The sequence below is a fragment of the Fonsecaea erecta genome (genome assembly GCF_001651985.1).
Source record: "Fonsecaea erecta strain CBS 125763 chromosome Unknown Scaff5, whole genome shotgun sequence".
Classification (NCBI taxonomy): domain Eukaryota; kingdom Fungi; phylum Ascomycota; class Eurotiomycetes; order Chaetothyriales; family Herpotrichiellaceae; genus Fonsecaea; species Fonsecaea erecta.
The window spans coordinates 2,531,968-2,547,938 of NW_017387248.1; the positions used below are offsets into that span (position 1 = coordinate 2,531,968).

Genomic DNA, 15,971 nt, shown 5'->3' on the forward strand with positions numbered 1-15,971 from the left:
TGGACTGAGCCGAAGAATGCATTCTTAATCTGTGCTTGAAAAAAGGAAAAGGAAAAAGGGATAGGGTTCGCACTTCCTGTTGATTAGACAAAAGACCGTCCAAAGAGGCGCGCTATACCACCGTCGTTCGCCTCATCTATAATGCTTGTATCGAAATCGACCAGACTCTTTGTCTCACTTCTTTACACCTGCAACCGCTCCTTGATGACGTCTTCCACTCTCTGGACACCCCAGTCCAACACCTGCTTCATGTTCCATCCGCCCGCGCCCGGACAGACCTGTACGCCTTCCCGCTCGCAGCTGTCCTCGTCGAAAACATCCCCGTCCACATTGCCATCCTTGTACATCCACCCGTGGTAGCGCATGTAGTTGGGCCAGACGAGGTCCTCGACGTAGCCGGGCGGATCGACCCAGAAACCTTCCAGCGTGACGTAGCCGGAGCGCGCCGCGCGGCGGGTGAGCGTCTGGGTGCGTGTCGAGGGGAGGAACAGCAGCGGATGGAGCAGCGTGTGGGTGAGGTGGTGGAGGTGGTGCAACCCCGCCGCGGAGTGAGGATAGTCGGACGAGGTTGAAGAAGCACTGGTCGAAGAAGATGACGGCTGCGGGTAGAGGAGGAATCCCTCGACGATGTAGATGCGAATTTCTTTGCCTGTGCCGGATTCCGTCCCTTTGCTGTCTCGTTTCCGAACCAGCTCGTCTATCCGCGCCCGGACCTTCTCTCTGTGTTCGTCGACCTCGGCGGGAGAAACGCCGCTGTGGCCTACGCTGTTCTGGTCCTCCTTCGACACGCTTTCGGGCGGGAGATGGCCGTGGTTGCGGAGGTGGGTGAGGGTGTGTTCGAACAACGGCAGGTCCAGGGAGTCGATGCAGTCCCAGTCCTGCAGCTCGCGGGTGCCGAATTCCTTGGATGATATGGTGACCGTCGGAATGCTGTCGTGTTATCGGTCAGTGAGAGGAGGAAGGGAACAATCAAAGGAAGAGAGAGGGAGCGAGAGAGCGAGGACTGGACAGTTCCCCCGGACATGGGCTCAAGCATCACAAGAGCCTCCACCGAGATCTTGAACTCGGCACGGATATGGAAAAGAGAATAGACCAGGTAATAATAATAATAATAGTAATAGTAAATACATACTCCTGATCCGTTTTGTAAAAGTCGTCCTGGTGCAGGATGAACAGACTGATCTTCCAGCCCTCCTCGGCGGCGTGATCGAGGTTGAAGATCTCGCGCAACAGTCTCGCCAGCGTCGTCTTGCCGCTCGACGACGGGCCCGAGAGGCCGACCAGGACCGTGTCGACACGGGGATCTTCTGGTGACCCCTGCTGGTTATTGTCCTCCTCATTGACCATCTCGACGTATGCTTCCTCCCGACGCCGAGAGGACGACGAAACCATGGAGAGAGAAGGGGAAAGCCCCGTGAAATATACAGTATGTGGCTTATCGTGCTGCTGCTACTGTCGCTGACGATGACAATGAAAACGACGTCTGCTGGCGCCGACGGGGATGATTCTCCTTGCGAGAACAAGGCTAGGGTTATGGCCACAGGGAAAGGGAGATCGATTCTGTGGTGGGAAGTCTTGAGGTGTGTCCCTCCATGTTATATTCTTGTTGCTGATATCATATAACATAATATTGACTGCAACATTCCCCAATTCCGCCCACAGCCGCAATATGTGTAGACAAGTCTTTAATAAATCTTCCACTCTACAAAAACCACATACCCCTCCCCGTCTAGAGGGGTCTATACACTCAAATCCAAAGCAATATATTCATTGGAACGTCAGGTCATCTCAAACGACCGAAACTGCCACCCTCTTTGTGCAGATGCGGAGCTTTGCCTGTCGCTTCTCTGATATAAAGGACTGGCTCTCCACGTGACTGTTAATCTTCGAGACAATTCACTCGACCGACTCATGAGACGTCTCGAAAGGCATTAAGTAGAAATTTCTCCGTAGAGATATCTCAGTTCTATTAGCAAGCAGCGGCGATACTTTGATTGACATAATCCCCGATTCTCAGATTTCCCATCCCGACGCCCACCCGCTATACCACTCCTTCTTGCTTGCGTGTCGCACCACCAGTGTCCGGCGCGCCAGTACCAATGTCCCTCCACATGCACCACCTTTTCTCATCCTTGTGGGTCAACTTCATTCAGCATCGCCCTCCTCCTCTTGCCGCTCGTATGCCCATGTCGCGTTGGAGCGTAATATATTCAGAACATCCGAGGTCAGCAAGCTCCGCCGAAGCTTCAATATTCTTCACCGTGGTAAACATAGAAAGTCGAAATAATGATACAAAATCGCGTCGAAGCTGCCCAGCCGCCCGTTTTCTCCGTGTGCAAGCCTCTTTGTCGCAAGCTCCCCAAAGAAAAGTCGTCGCGGCTAATCTGGACAGCAATATGTCGTTTCGCCGGCACATTTGGCGCCCTGTACCGCAACGAGGCCGAGAAATTCCTGCCGTTTCCCGACTCGCAACACCGACCCCCTTGGGAGACAGTTCCACACAAGGCGGGTATATGCAAAATGAAGTAAAACAAAACCATGACACCATTCTCCCAGAGAGTATCCAGCTCCAGATCACGACGTCAGGGGGTCCCTCGACGGACGCAGAAAGTCCACGCCGGACGGCTCCTACACCCTCCGACAGGACAACGGAACAGCATCGGGTTCTGTCAAGGGGACAACCTAAACAACCCCGAGAGATGGCTCAAAGCTCATGCAGATCCCTTCTGCCGCTTGCCACCAAGCTTTGGACTTGGTTTGACTTTGTTGGCTCCATTCACCTCTCCCTGCCCATTTTCTTCTTCTGTCTTGACCACACTTGTGCGTCGTCTCTTGTTCGACACGTTCGGACTAGTGTTTGTGCTCGGGCCTTGACTCCCGCTCAAATTGGATCCCTGAGCACTCATTTGGTGCATCATGGCGACACCTCCCGCAGTCGGATTCTGGGCGGGACTCGGTGTATGCACTGGGCCTCCCATCATCGGTGATCCTTGAGCTTGAGGGACGTTAAGATGGCCCATAGCGGGGGAGTTCATCATGTTTGGCCCATTCATGCCAGGATTCATCTGGTTGGGAAACATCACTTGGCCATTGGGAGCCCTCGTCATCTGGTTCAACCGCACGCTGTTAGCCTGGGCCATATTTTGCGCGTTTTCCTGCGTGACTCGTAACAGCGTGTCTTTGGGCGAGATTCCGGGATGTTGCTGGTAATACTCCATCAGTGGACCCATGGCCGTCATGACCTCGGCGATCTGGCGACATGTTAGTCATTGTGCGGCAATCCCAAAGAACTACATACCTCTAAAAATTGGGAGATGTGCTGCGGAACACCCCATTCACCCACGCCCGAGGTAGGTATAACTAGCCCTGCTCCTGATACATTTGACTTGCCTTGGGTCCGTTTGAGATTCTTGTTCGTGATTTTGGGACTCTGTTTCATTTCTGGCGACATGGGTTGCGACAGGACATTACGTGGGATGTACTCTTGCCATCCCGTTGAGCTGATATTCAGATGTTCGATGGCTTGAACGTCATCAAAAAGGACGCGCAGCTGTCCGTTGGTGGTCACTCGAATGTCGTTGCCAAAAACATAGGTCAGACTCGCACTGCTGCTCGTGATATGGACGCCGCCGTTCGCCGTCTTGGTTTGGGTATGTTCAAAAGACTGTAGCAGGATTTGCTTGACTCCGCTCGCAAAGTATGAATGGTAGTAGCGGGCGAGGCAGGGAAACTGGAGCTGGAAGGATTTATCATTGCCAGATTTGGTGTTGTAAAACTGCTGTCTCAATGATCCGATCGGCGAAAAGAATCTGGTGATTAATGCTTCCCAGTAGTCCAGATCATTTGGTCGTTCCGGGTGGGCCAGAAGATCCTGATACTCGATCAACTTCAAGATGCATTGGCCTCCAATCATGTCTTGTTTGGGTAGTTCGGACAGAATCATGTTGGGGGCCGTTTCTTGCTGCTGCTTCACACGAGGCTCCTCTTCCGGTTCCGTGGTCTTGACTGGCTGACTGACCGGTTGGCTTTGCGGTTGGTTATTTACGGGTTGTGGCTGTGGCGGCTGAGGCTTGGGTTGAGCGGGCTGAGCTTGGGGTTGTGAGGTCGGAGGGGGTTGTTGAGGAGGTTGTGTTTGGGGCGCGGGCGTGGGTTGTGATTGAGGAGGTTGAGTAGTCTGTTCTTGCGACCGTGACATTTGCATTTGTTGAGCTACCGCCGCCCTTTGGTTCTGAGCAGCAGCAGCCATTTGCGCCGCATGTTGCTGCGCCTGAGCCTGGGCTTGTTGAGCGCGGATCAACTGCTGCTGATTGTGTTGATGTTGTTGGAGGGTTTGCATCTGAGGGTGGTTGGGGTTCATCTGCATTTGCGGGTGCATGCCCATGCCCATCTTCATTTGCGCCAGTTGTGCCTGATTAAAGCCGGGCGCATTTGGTATTCCCATGGGCATGCCTTGTGCTTGCGCCTGAGACATCTGCTGCATCATGCGCTGGCGCGCCATGAACTGTTGTTGCTGCGGCGTCATCATCCCCTGGCCATAGTTCATTTGCGGATTATGCTGCGGAAACATGGCCTGCTGAGGATTCATATGGGCTATGGCCATACCGTTGTGCATGGGCCCGGGGGCAGGAGTTCCCGCACCGGGTGGCATCCCAGTGACAATCGGTCCTTGAGTGACTTGGGGGGCAGACACCCCTGGATGCATGGCCTGCATCATGCCGGGTCCAGGTTGACCTCCCATGTGACCAGCGCCAGGATGTTGCATTCCCATGGGGTGACCTGGAGGTATTCCAGGATGCCCCGGAGCGATGCCCGCATGGTGCGGGAAGCTTTGGGCCATCATCTTTGGGGATGATTGTCTAGCGATATATCAAATCGCAGTGTCTGCGCGACGTTGAAGGCGGTATCTCTGATAAACTTCTGTTGGGTTTCTTCTGGTCCTTCTCTTTTTTCCCACCTCCGATACCCTCTGGCCCCACTTTTTTGGCGGAAAGACGCTGTGGTTGTTCGGCACGGAACGAACTGTTGTCACATTTGTATAATCTGGAGACTTCATGCAACCGGACGGGTATGAGGGTAGATGTATGTGCCTGCCAGTAGGCGACGCGGCGTGGATGTATTGTTGAAATCCTGGTCTGGACGATGTTTCGCCGGGGGCCAGGGTCGTCTGACGGGGGCTAGGTCAGTGTCGCGACAACGACGATAATCGAATCATCGGGCGGTGGCGGCAGTGATGGAGGCGCGCAGAGGCTTCATGACCATTTCATTCTCTCACGAGTCGCCAAATAGAAGTTGAAGCGAGTAGCTAGGTGAGGCAGATGATCCGAGTGTGGTGAGGGTAGCAGTTGCGATGTTATCGGGCTGGTACAATGTAGTGGTACTCGTGATCTGATGACCCCCCGGTAAAAGTGGATGAGAATCGGTCGGAAATCAGGAGGCAGGCTCCAAGAGCACAGTCGAGGGTGATGAGAGCGAAAAGAGCGACAAGACAGCGAGAGCGCCAGCTGAGACTGAATGGCAGACACTGTCCAGGCCCTGGGGTGTGGTTGAAGACACTGAAGATCAGATTCCCAGTCGCAGGTGCAACTTCAGGATCTGCAGGTGTTGCAGGTGCAGGGAGAGACACTTACAGATCACGGATGATACTGGGGGGGGTGGGAGAAAGCGGCCGTCAGGGCCCAAGTTGAAACCCAGCGAACCCGACCTGGCAGGCCCGGCACGACTTCCCCCAATAACCCGCCAAGCAATCTTGCCGGTGCTACGCTTGACCAAGTCGAGCACTAGTGGCTCGCCGTTTCAAGAACATAAATTCGGCCCATCTTTTTCTCGTCCTTTTCTCTGCTCACACACATACAGATGCTCGATTGCTCTCCATATTCTGACGAGTATTGCTCGGTGGTGTCTCAGTGCCGGGCAGTCTCAAGGCATGGTAAGCACACTCCCACAAATACCCCAGCTTTTTGATATCCAGCTTGCAAGATGACAACCCAAAACTCTTCTTCTTTCTATCCTGAGTCGCCCTTGAAGAAACATTCGGACTGTCATCGCTGAACAGTCTGTTGCTAGCCAGTATTTTATGTCTGACTATTTAACACCTTCCCAAAACCTGTTGTTTGTTTGTTTTTTGTGGTCCGTTATTGATCAGTAGTCCAGGATTTCAAAAGAGCAGCCGACTTGTGGTTGTGGACGTGAGCATACTCTGTAGCAAAATGCTGTCAAGGTACGTTGTCCCTACTTCCACCTTGCCTCACATCGCCTCTCGCCTACACACCCGTTTCCTATGATGAAAACCTTTTCCACATTCGCAGTTTCCACGCTAGCCCTGGCATATGAACCTATTTTAAGTCCAGGTGTCGTTGAGCGGCAAATCTTCCTTGGATGTCTGACTGGAACTTTACTTGAGAAGCTTGTTATTTTCCATGTACCTATCGAGTTCATGCGCTGACCAGTATCTTGTGCAGGTAGTGATCTATGTCCCTCTATTCCGATCGCCCTCTGCACATATTCCCTCGTAGTTGCGGTGTACCCACGTTGTGGACCGCTCTCTGTGTCAAAAGAAGCAAGAGTCGGAGAGAGGATATTAATTGGAAAATACTGAGTACAGTGCCCTGCCATTCTACGCAGACCAGAAGTTACGATACTGGTGTTTCGCCGCTCGGACAGTTCCTAAAATATATTCCGAGTCTTAATGAATCTGAATCCTAAGAACCGTTCAGATTTTGGCTGTTTTACACGATCCATCTGTCCTTACCATCCATCCACAAGTCCCCCCTTTCATTTCTTCATGGTTCTTCTGGCAGTGATTTCGCCCAGTAGTTGTGCTGTTGAGAAAGGCGGGAGGATCTCCGTGATTTCTCCGGCACCCGCAGGGCCGCACTGGAATGCACTGAAGGAATTTTAGTTTCCTCAGCTGAGGCTCGACACTCATCATCGAGAGCAGTATCCCACACGCTGTAGACATTTGGTCTTTGCTTTTTGGGCTTCGTTCTGCAAGTCAACGCCTTTGCTCTGATCGGTCAGGGACACAATAAACAACTCTGGTGATCCTTTTCTTCCAAGCCCTCAACTAATAAATGAAGTTCCTGCTTGCTCCACGACTTTGGCGCTTCTTCTCGCATCGATGAACAGGTCTTCGCACTCTGCTACATCCTCGACACCGATCTCCGTCCTGCCGTTGACCTTGGCAAGAATGCTGCTGGGCGTCAATAGTTGTAATGCGTACCGTAAACTGACATTCGTGCCATGCTGCGCGACCTTCTCCAGCGCAGGCTCGGAGATTGCAAGGCCCTCGGTCTTCGCGCGTAGCCGAATGATAGTCTGGACTTCGGAAGCGTTGTATGGGTGTGTGGGGATGATGAGCAAGCGGGCAAGAAGGTCTGGAGGGATGCCGTGAGCACCGGTGATGTCCTGCGTGCCGCGAATGAGTGTGTTGCCTCGGTTCGAGGCGAGAATGACGATCGGGGCTATGGGGGATTCGAGGGCACGGTTGAGATAGGTGAAGCATTCAATGTCGAGCATGTGGACCTGGCAAAGCCCCGTCAATACAACGTCGCGGCGCGCGGAATAGCCATGTACTCACCTCGTCAATGAAGAGGACACCAGGGACCAGTTCCGCCACACCCTGATCAATATATCTACTCACCACCTTGTTGATCTCAGCCCTCAATTTGTCTGTGATCTCCGTCTTCTTCGGCTTCATCAGTTGGCCCATCATGCTCATAACATCCTGGCCCCCTTGAGGTCTGGCATTGGCGATATCCAGGTCATGCAAAGTCACGTCTTGCACGACCTCTTTCTTTTTATGGACTTCTCCCTTTGGAACAGGCACGTATTCTTCTGCCTCGAGGTCGAATTCCGTCGCGTAGGCGTCTGATCGACCCACCCGCTTGCATGCTCCCGTATTGGCTTCTATGTATATCACATCGCCAACCGTGACTCGCTCTTTTTGAATGGCTTCATATATGCTGGGGTCGAGACGGAGCTTTTTCGTACCTCTGGCGGATTTCAACGTGATAACTAGGTGGGAGATGGTACGGCCAAAGCCACCGAGAGGGTTCTCTGCTTCTTCAGGGAGGAGTTCGGTCACTTCGCCCTCGTAGACTTCTTTCGTTTCGCGCACTCGGAGTCCTGTTGTAGACCATGATGAGCATTTGATTGCGTGTGCATCAGGAGTTTCCGCTTACCGATTGCTCTTCTGAAATTCTCCATCAAAGATTCGGTCTTCTTGACCTCTGCTGAGTAAACTTCGCTGCCGACGATCGGACAAAAAGGCACCTTCGTTCCCAACTCTTGCGATACTGCCAGTGCCAGAGCTGTCTTGCCGGTGCCAGGTCCTCCCGCCAGTAGTACTGCTCGTCCGGACATCTTCTTGGCTTTGATCAGGTCTACAACCACTCCGCAGGCCTATTCGTTGTTAAAAGACTCGCTATATTTGGTTAAACATGGACAAAATACCTCACGGGCTGCAGCCTGCCCGACGAATCCATTGCCAGAGGGTTCAGCGGTGCCGTCTGAACGCAAGCCCAATCCCTTGATATGGGTATGCGCCGCAGTTCGGTTTTCGCGCGCATTGCCCTTGACTTCGCTGATGTTGACCATCGTCGCTAACTTTTGAAGAGATGGCCAGAGAGGACAGGAGACTTGTCGCGTCGTGCACCAAAAGGTGAGAAGGAGGTTGTTGCAAGTGAGTTTTTGTGGTCAAACGGTGGCTGTCACAGTCTTGGGTCTTTGAAGTTGAGAAATGCACGCTAAAAACAGTAGAAGGTTCAATTGTGCTTCTTTATTTTCTTACTCCGTACACCCAGCAACAGTCACCACACTCGCCCTGCGCGGACTACTACACGCGGGTGCTTTTCCTGCTCTTCCCTCTCGACCGCCCTCACTGTCCCTACTTTGATTCCTTTCCTTTGATCCAGCAGCGTCAATTGTCACAATGGCGGCTCCCACTACCATCACGAAGCTCCCTGAGGTGCTCCGCAGTCCTACCTCCCTCCAATATCTTGCGTACAGACACCCGGTCAAACATTCAAATCCATACTTCAAGCCTAGATTCACCTTTAAGCTCGAAGATAGGAAACACACTTTGCTAGACATTTACCGTTTGCGACATACAGACCCCTTGATGCCACCCTACCCTTACGGCGAGAACAAGCATTTTCCTGAAGCAAATTTCGGTCTCTATGGTGGCGCCACGGTGCAATCTGGAAGCAAGATCTCCAAGGGCAGGAATAAGGGAAAGTCTTTGCGGCATTGGTTCCCCAATGTTCGGGTCGAGACTGTAAGAAGTGAGGCTTTGAACAGAGAGCTGAAGATACCCATTACTGCCCGAGTCATGAGGACCATCAGCAAGTGTGGTGGCATAGATCAATATGTCACTGGGATGAAGCCCGCTCGGATAAAGGAATTGGGCATGCTGGGTTGGAAGCTTCGGTGGCTGGTCATGACATCTCCCAAATATCGGGCAGAGCACGCCAAACAGTTGCAAAAATACAACCTGCCCGAACACTACTCCTTGTCAGGCTCCTTCGAGGATGCATGGAACGACGAGAAAGTCCGAGCCAAAATGATTGCACAGCAAGAAGCTGCGTGGAATGATCTACGAGAAGCCGCCGACCGCTTCGAAAAGCATGTGAAAAGGAACTGGATCGAGAGCGGAGAGAAAGAGACCTACCAGATTCCTAAGCTGGAGACTCTCGATCGGAACAGTCCGCTCTCGTTAGGCCTGCCAGAGCACCTGGAGGAGCCGGATATCGTGGAGAAAAAGTACAGGCACCTCAGGACTTTCAAAAAGCCTGTCGGAGACGATGTTCAGGTGAGATCACCAGAGCCTGCGCCTCTAGAAAGTAGCGATATGATCACCCGCCGCGGATCAGAGGCATTTACAATGGCGACTGAGGGAGCCAACCCCGAGGACGCCGAGAGACATGTGGACAGGCTCGCCTCGACCCAAGAGCCCCAGGACCTCGGAAGGAACTCTCTAGAAGACGATACCCCAAGTGGACAGCACTTTGACACGGGGAGAGAGGAGGCGACAACATCCGAACACCAGCACTCAAAGACGAGTTCGGAACGTGAAAGATGAGGAGGTGAGGAGCGGATTAGCGAAGTCCTGCTCACGGGAAATGGGTGAAGACTGACCAGCACACGCTTGCCCACATTCGACGACACAAGGCCGAAGGACAACGGCTTCGGATCCCAGCCCAGATCCTCGAATAGGATCTTTCCGACAGGGATCATTGTATGCTCAATGCAGGATGTTAAAGGACAAGGAAAAGTCAAACGTTGAACAGTACTGTACTATACAGCTAGATCACATGTAGAAAAGAGGGATTCACAATGGCTAGATTAGGGAAAGAGATGTATCCAGCTCCTATGGACAATTTCTTGTGTTTTTGTGATGCTTCCAAAGTGACGGCGACCCGTCTCGACTCCGCGAGGCCGACAGATCAAACCCTCGCGCCTCAAATCTGCTCCCATTCTCACAAGCAGCTATTTCCGGCGGAGGTCTTCGCGCTCTCATCACTTACAGGCACTTGCCCCTTGGCCTCCAACTCCTTCCACCTTGTGAACAGTTTCCTGAAGGCTAGGGGATCCTGTGCACCCGAAATCTCCCACATGTCATTGATCTCGTAGAAGGGCACACCCGAGATGCCCTTCATGTACGCTTCCTCGGCCTCCTTATCGACCAAGTCCCCATCCTTACCAGAGACTAGGTACTCGGTGATTTCCTCCTTGGTACCCAGCCCAGCCTCCAACCCTACGTCCACCAGGGTTTCGAGAGTTGTAATGTCGACTTCCTGCTCGAAATAGCGTCTCCAAAGACCCAGCATAACCTTGTTTTGGGAATCCTCGCCCCCTTTGTCCTGCGCCCAGTGGACAAGTCTATGTCCGTTCCTTGAGTGTCCCGTCATACCGCCGAATTTGAAGTCAAGGCCCTCACCGCGGGAGGTTTGGATCATCATAGCTTCGATCTGCTTCGCGCGCTCAGGCCCGAATTTTGCGGCATACATCTCACGTCTTGGGCGCGATGGTACTGGAAAAGGCGGTGGCGGCGGACCGCTACCAGCAGTAAGCTGTGGTGGTGGGTTGAGATAAAAAGGTAGGTAGTTCAGGTGAAAGGTGTCATCAGGATATGTCTTTTTGTGTTCAGCGATGGCGCGAGACACACGCGTATGCCCTATATAGCACCACGGACATAAAATGTCACTGGTGACGGTGATATTATACTTCGTCATTTTGGGGAGGTATTGACGTGTGAGATTGAAGGACATCAAACAAGATGTGAGGTGGAAGAAAGCGTCCTGGATTTGATAAGAACGATATGAGGGGGGCTTGTGTAGTTTGTATGAAGGGTAGATGTTGGATTTGTCAGCCACTTCGAACAACCGACAGCTCCTTCCAGTCACCCTCGGAGCTTGTATAGACACATTCAGGAGGGGTGGGGCGTTTCCTGTTTCGTTGCTTACTTCTTCCATCAATCACAGTTCTCGCTCCTTGGAAATAATTCAATCCGAGGAGATAAATGCCTGGTGTGGACATGAGAGCTGAGGGATGAGAGGCATATCGTGGGCTGTCTTGAATGGTCACAAGGGTTGTTACGGCTTCAATTTGACTTCCGCAGCCTGTCTGCCTGTTTCATAGATAGGTCAGGACTAGAAGATGCAGCCTTACAATGACACTCCGTCCATATATCTCATTTGTCAATTGGGCTGAGGCCCCTGACTAGGCTGCAGTGCAAGATTCAGCTTACCTAAAATTTTCCTTGTCTGACAGCGTCTCTAGAGGAATAATTGGGTTAGAGTTTCTGTAAGGCTGTCGTCAGACACAAATTCAATTCTCCCCACTTCATCCATCCTGACACCACTTATGTACTCTTCATCAACTCGTCTGAAGATCTGTGTTCCACTTTCAATATTATGTCTCAGTCATATTCGCCTTCACCTTCCAGTCGAGGCGGCGATAGTGATAAGACTAACGAAGACCAGATCTTCGACACCGAGCCGTTCTCTGTCAACTCTTCAAGCACCGATTACTGCTCTTCACCTGCAATCCATCCTCTCGAGTCAAGCCCCGTGGTACACTTGTTCAGTCACGCATCATCTTCTGTCCAGCGTCGAGCTGACAGTATACAGCACTCTGAAGATGGTATGGAGACATCTCCATATAGAGCCGATGCTCCAGATTCCCCTTGCCAAGCCCCCAGCCGATTTTGCTCAGAGTCAACATCCTTCATAGAGGATTACATCGCACTTGGATCAATCCGCCTTATTCGAAATACAGAAAATGCACCTGATGATGGTTGGAGAATGGTTGGATCTGCTGGAGAAGTCAAATATCCCCATGCTCTACTGGCATTGGGCGAGAAGCGGCTGTGGATTAAAACTTCACTTCTTCAACACGCCAGTCTGCCAGAATGTGCCTCCTTGAGAGTTTATGCACTACCAGAAGATGTCAAACGAAGTACTCGAGGCTCGATCAAGGATCTTAGGAAGGTTCTGAAACTCCTCATCGATTTCGTCGACATTTCTCGCGAAACTTGGAACGCCAACTACGACCAGGCGTCGCTGTTGCAAACTTATAAGCGACCAGATGACTTTCAGGATGACTCTCTCTTTTATATTTTCAATACCCTATCCCCGCCCCACGTTTCCCTAGACAATGCAGGCTCTTGTCTGGACAACCAGAGGTCGATGCGTGACATTGTTATGAACAACATAAACGGTCTCCAGACTTCCTTGTACCCCTATCAAACGCGGTCGGTGGCCGCCATGCTCCAAAGGGAAGCAAATCCCTCTAATGTCCTCGATCCACGAAAGCAGTGTTTCCGAGACCTTCATGGCACAAAGTTCTATTTTGATGTCTACGAAGGCGTCCTTGTTCGCCATTCTCACCTCTACAGTGAATGCCGTGGTGGTATCCTCGCAGAGACCATGGGCTACGGCAAAACCCTGATATGCATCGCTTTGATCCTAGCCACTAGAGGACACTATCCTGCCATCCCAGAGGCCAGAGTGAACGCCATTACCAAGAAGCTCAACGAACGAACGCCAAGCTTGCTTGACCTTGCAGCAAAAACGATCAAACAATCCCGTGTGCCATGGAAATCCCATTTTTCGAAGCTCACGAAAGAAGGATATCATTTCGACAGCTGCACAGATGCCCTATCGAGGTACGATGGCGAGTACGCTGAACCTAACTTCCACCCAACAACGCCAGATCGACGAGGCAAGAAAAGAGAAGATTTTCGGGTATTGCGCCTGGCGTGTACAACATTGTTAATTGTTCCGCCTAATCTTCTGATCCAGTGGCGACATGAAATAGACAAGCATACAGAAGCAGATGCACTTGATGTGTTGGTCTTAGACTCTACAACGGGAGACATACCTCATTGGAGGGAACTGATGAAGCACGACATAGTTCTGATCACCAAAGCACGCTTTGAGCAAGAATACAGGGACGATGATCTCAACCAAGGGAGACGATTCAAGGGCGAGGAGAAGTTTCGGTCTCAACTGACTGAAGTTCGATGGCTGCGCGTCATCTGCGACGAGGGACATGGCTTCGCAGGCTCAAATTACCGGACACATGCAATTGCAATGTTGGATAAGATGTCTATTGAACGCCGCTGGGTCGTCTCTGGCACGCCATCCCATTCGCTCCACGGTGTCGAGGTCAATCTCGCGCTCGACGAAACCAACAACGACACGGAGACTTTGCGTAAACACTCCATCGAAAGAGCTTTGAGACGGAGGAAAGCCATGGACACTGGGATTGGAGAGCTCAAAGATATGGAACGGTTACGTGCCATCGTCGTCAGATTTCTCAAAATGCAACCCTGGGCAAACCAGAGAGGCGCCGATTACGCCGATTGGAAAAGATATCTCTCTCCTTTCGATGCCTCCGGCAAGCGCCGTTTTGCTCCAGCTCTGCGAGTGTTACTGCAGTCTCTCATTATCCGTCACCGAATTGAGGATATCGATGTCGACCTCTGCCTTCCTCCCTTGCGAAATACGACCGTCTACCTAGAACCGAGCTACTACGACAAGCTTAGTATGAACCTTTTCAGGCTAGTTCTTACTTCCAATGCAATTACTTCGGAAAGAGTGGACGAAGATTACATGTTTCATCCGAAGAATCGCAAATCCCTCGATGAACTGATCAACAATCTTCGTCGATCCAGCTTTCACTGGGTCGGATTTACTGAGCACGAGGTGACTGAAACCTTAAGGATCAGTAAAAAATACCTGGACGACCACAACACGATTTCTGATGAAGACTGTGCGCTTTTAAGCGAAGCAATCTTAAACGGCGAACGAGCCTTGAATGACTCTGGCTGGCGTGCATTTTCTTTCTATCACGAAATAGGCGCCTATATCGAAGAATTTCCCCAAGAGGCTGCGGAGGCCTGGGCGTTAAACGGCGAGCTTGCCAACCCTCTCCTCCTCGGAACCGTTCAAGCTCGTGAAGTCCAGAAACATGTGCTGAACCATCTGGAACTCGACTACCTCGACATGGGACTCTCCGGGGCCGGGCTTCACGCGATGTTTGCTGCTCGCGAACGAGCAATGGTAGAGCGGCAAGCCAGAGACCAAGTTCGCTCGAGATCGAACGGAAAGAAGCCTCCTACAGCGGGGGCAACAGAGAAACCCAAGGTCAGAAATAAGTCGGCCGGCCCCCCCACTGTCCGGTCTTCGACAAGAGATATCACTCCCGACATTTTACATTGCCCAAGGAAGCGACTTTTTTCGATAAACGATGCTCCCCTCCCCGCGCCCTTGGCCAAATCACGCGTTGCTGGCTTCACATCCGCGAAGCTCAATTACCTTTGCTCACGTATCCTGGCACTACACTCAACGGAGAAGATTATCGTCTTCTACGACGCGAACGACATGGCCTTCTGGATCGGTGAGGCCCTGGAACTATTGTCCGTCAAGTTCCTCATCTACGCAAACACGCTCTCGGTGACACGCCGCGCGGTATACCTTGCTACGTTCAACCAGTCAGAGGTGTTTCGCGTTCTCCTCATGGATCTTAAGCAAGCCTCTCATGGCCTCCACGTGGCTACTGCTAGCCGCATCTTCATCGTGTCGCCTATATGGCAACCTGACGTCGAATCGCAGGCCATCAAGCGTGCGCACCGAATTGGCCAAACGCGTCCTGTATACGTCGAAACGCTTGTTCTGAGAGGCACCCTGGAGGAGAAAATCCTCCATCGACGTCGACAAATGAGCAATGCCGAGTTGGTCAAGGCGGAGAAAAGCCTCCTGGACGACGGCATGATGAACGGAATTGTCCGTGGGGAGGGCTTTTTGAAGATTGCCGACGGTGAGAAGGAGCAGATGAGAGGAGGGAGGCTAGACGTACCTGTCCCGCTGTTCGTGAGACGTGATGGCCCAGACGGCATAGACGATGGAGGGGACAATGATCTGATCCTGGATTTGGAGGACGAGCTACCCCCAAAGAAGAAGAAGAAACTCGAGAGCAAGGAAAAGCGAAGAGAAAATGGCAATACGGTCACGCTTGCCTCTGGCCCAAATAAGGCGGTCGCTCCCTCCTCGTCGGGGCCTTCACGTGGACTCTGGCCGTCGGCACCACGCGCCCATACCTCGATATTTGGCGCTGGGCCGCCACAGCAGGATAAAGAAAAGCCAAAGAAGAGCGTGCGCTTGGTGGTGGAAGTACCACAACCATCTTCATCTCGAAATCCCGGACCAGCCGGTTGAATCCCAGTACGCCTCACATTGGCACGGCGCAAAATATGAGCCGGCGCGGGCAGGATTGGGATTAAGATCCTATGTGTATGTTCATGAAGACAAACCGCTGCCACCACGGCGGCCGCGTGTACGATTCGGCGACAAAGGCATAGCATTCGATCTGAGGGCTTGGAGTATGTTTGTGAGCTAGAGAAATAACGACGGACATGTATCTACCATATACTCTGTCACAACCGAGACATTTGCGGTCTGTTGTCGTGT

General features: G+C 52.1%; 6 protein-coding genes across 6 annotated transcripts; 2 read left to right on the forward strand and 4 right to left on the reverse strand.

Annotated features, from left to right (window-relative positions):
• Window positions 1-182: 182 nt before the first annotated feature.
• On the reverse strand, window positions 183-1,392 carry AYL99_06977 (hypothetical protein; the record flags this gene model as incomplete). Its single annotated transcript, XM_018838486.1, has 2 exons — window positions 183-930; window positions 1,133-1,392. 2 exons carry the CDS (start codon window positions 1,390-1,392, stop codon window positions 183-185), a joined length of 1,008 nt encoding a protein of 335 aa, XP_018693046.1.
• A 1,319-nt stretch (window positions 1,393-2,711) lies between these two features.
• AYL99_06978 (hypothetical protein) lies at window positions 2,712-4,840 on the reverse strand (the record flags this gene model as incomplete). Its single annotated transcript, XM_018838487.1, has 2 exons — window positions 2,712-3,251; window positions 3,299-4,840. 2 exons carry the CDS (start codon window positions 4,838-4,840, stop codon window positions 2,712-2,714), a joined length of 2,082 nt encoding a protein of 693 aa, XP_018693047.1.
• Window positions 4,841-7,059: 2,219 nt separating this feature from the next.
• AYL99_06979 (RuvB-like helicase 1) lies at window positions 7,060-8,595 on the reverse strand (the record flags this gene model as incomplete). The annotated part of the gene is made up of 4 exons (XM_018838488.1): window positions 7,060-7,521; window positions 7,577-8,124; window positions 8,181-8,400; window positions 8,452-8,595. The coding sequence occupies 4 exons, from the start codon at window positions 8,593-8,595 to the stop codon at window positions 7,060-7,062; spliced, it is 1,374 nt and encodes a 457-aa protein (XP_018693048.1).
• Window positions 8,596-8,929: 334 nt separating this feature from the next.
• Window positions 8,930-10,078, forward strand: AYL99_06980 (hypothetical protein; the record flags this gene model as incomplete). The annotated part of the gene is made up of 1 exon (XM_018838489.1): window positions 8,930-10,078. The coding sequence occupies one exon, from the start codon at window positions 8,930-8,932 to the stop codon at window positions 10,076-10,078; it is 1,149 nt and encodes a 382-aa protein (XP_018693049.1).
• A 397-nt stretch (window positions 10,079-10,475) lies between these two features.
• On the reverse strand, window positions 10,476-11,231 carry AYL99_06981 (hypothetical protein; the record flags this gene model as incomplete). The annotated part of the gene is made up of 1 exon (XM_018838490.1): window positions 10,476-11,231. One exon carries the CDS (start codon window positions 11,229-11,231, stop codon window positions 10,476-10,478), a length of 756 nt encoding a protein of 251 aa, XP_018693050.1.
• Window positions 11,232-11,912: 681 nt separating this feature from the next.
• Window positions 11,913-15,719, forward strand: AYL99_06982 (hypothetical protein; the record flags this gene model as incomplete). The annotated part of the gene is made up of 2 exons (XM_018838491.1): window positions 11,913-12,071; window positions 12,129-15,719. The coding sequence occupies 2 exons, from the start codon at window positions 11,913-11,915 to the stop codon at window positions 15,717-15,719; spliced, it is 3,750 nt and encodes a 1,249-aa protein (XP_018693051.1).
• Between the last annotated feature and the right edge of the window lie 252 nt (window positions 15,720-15,971).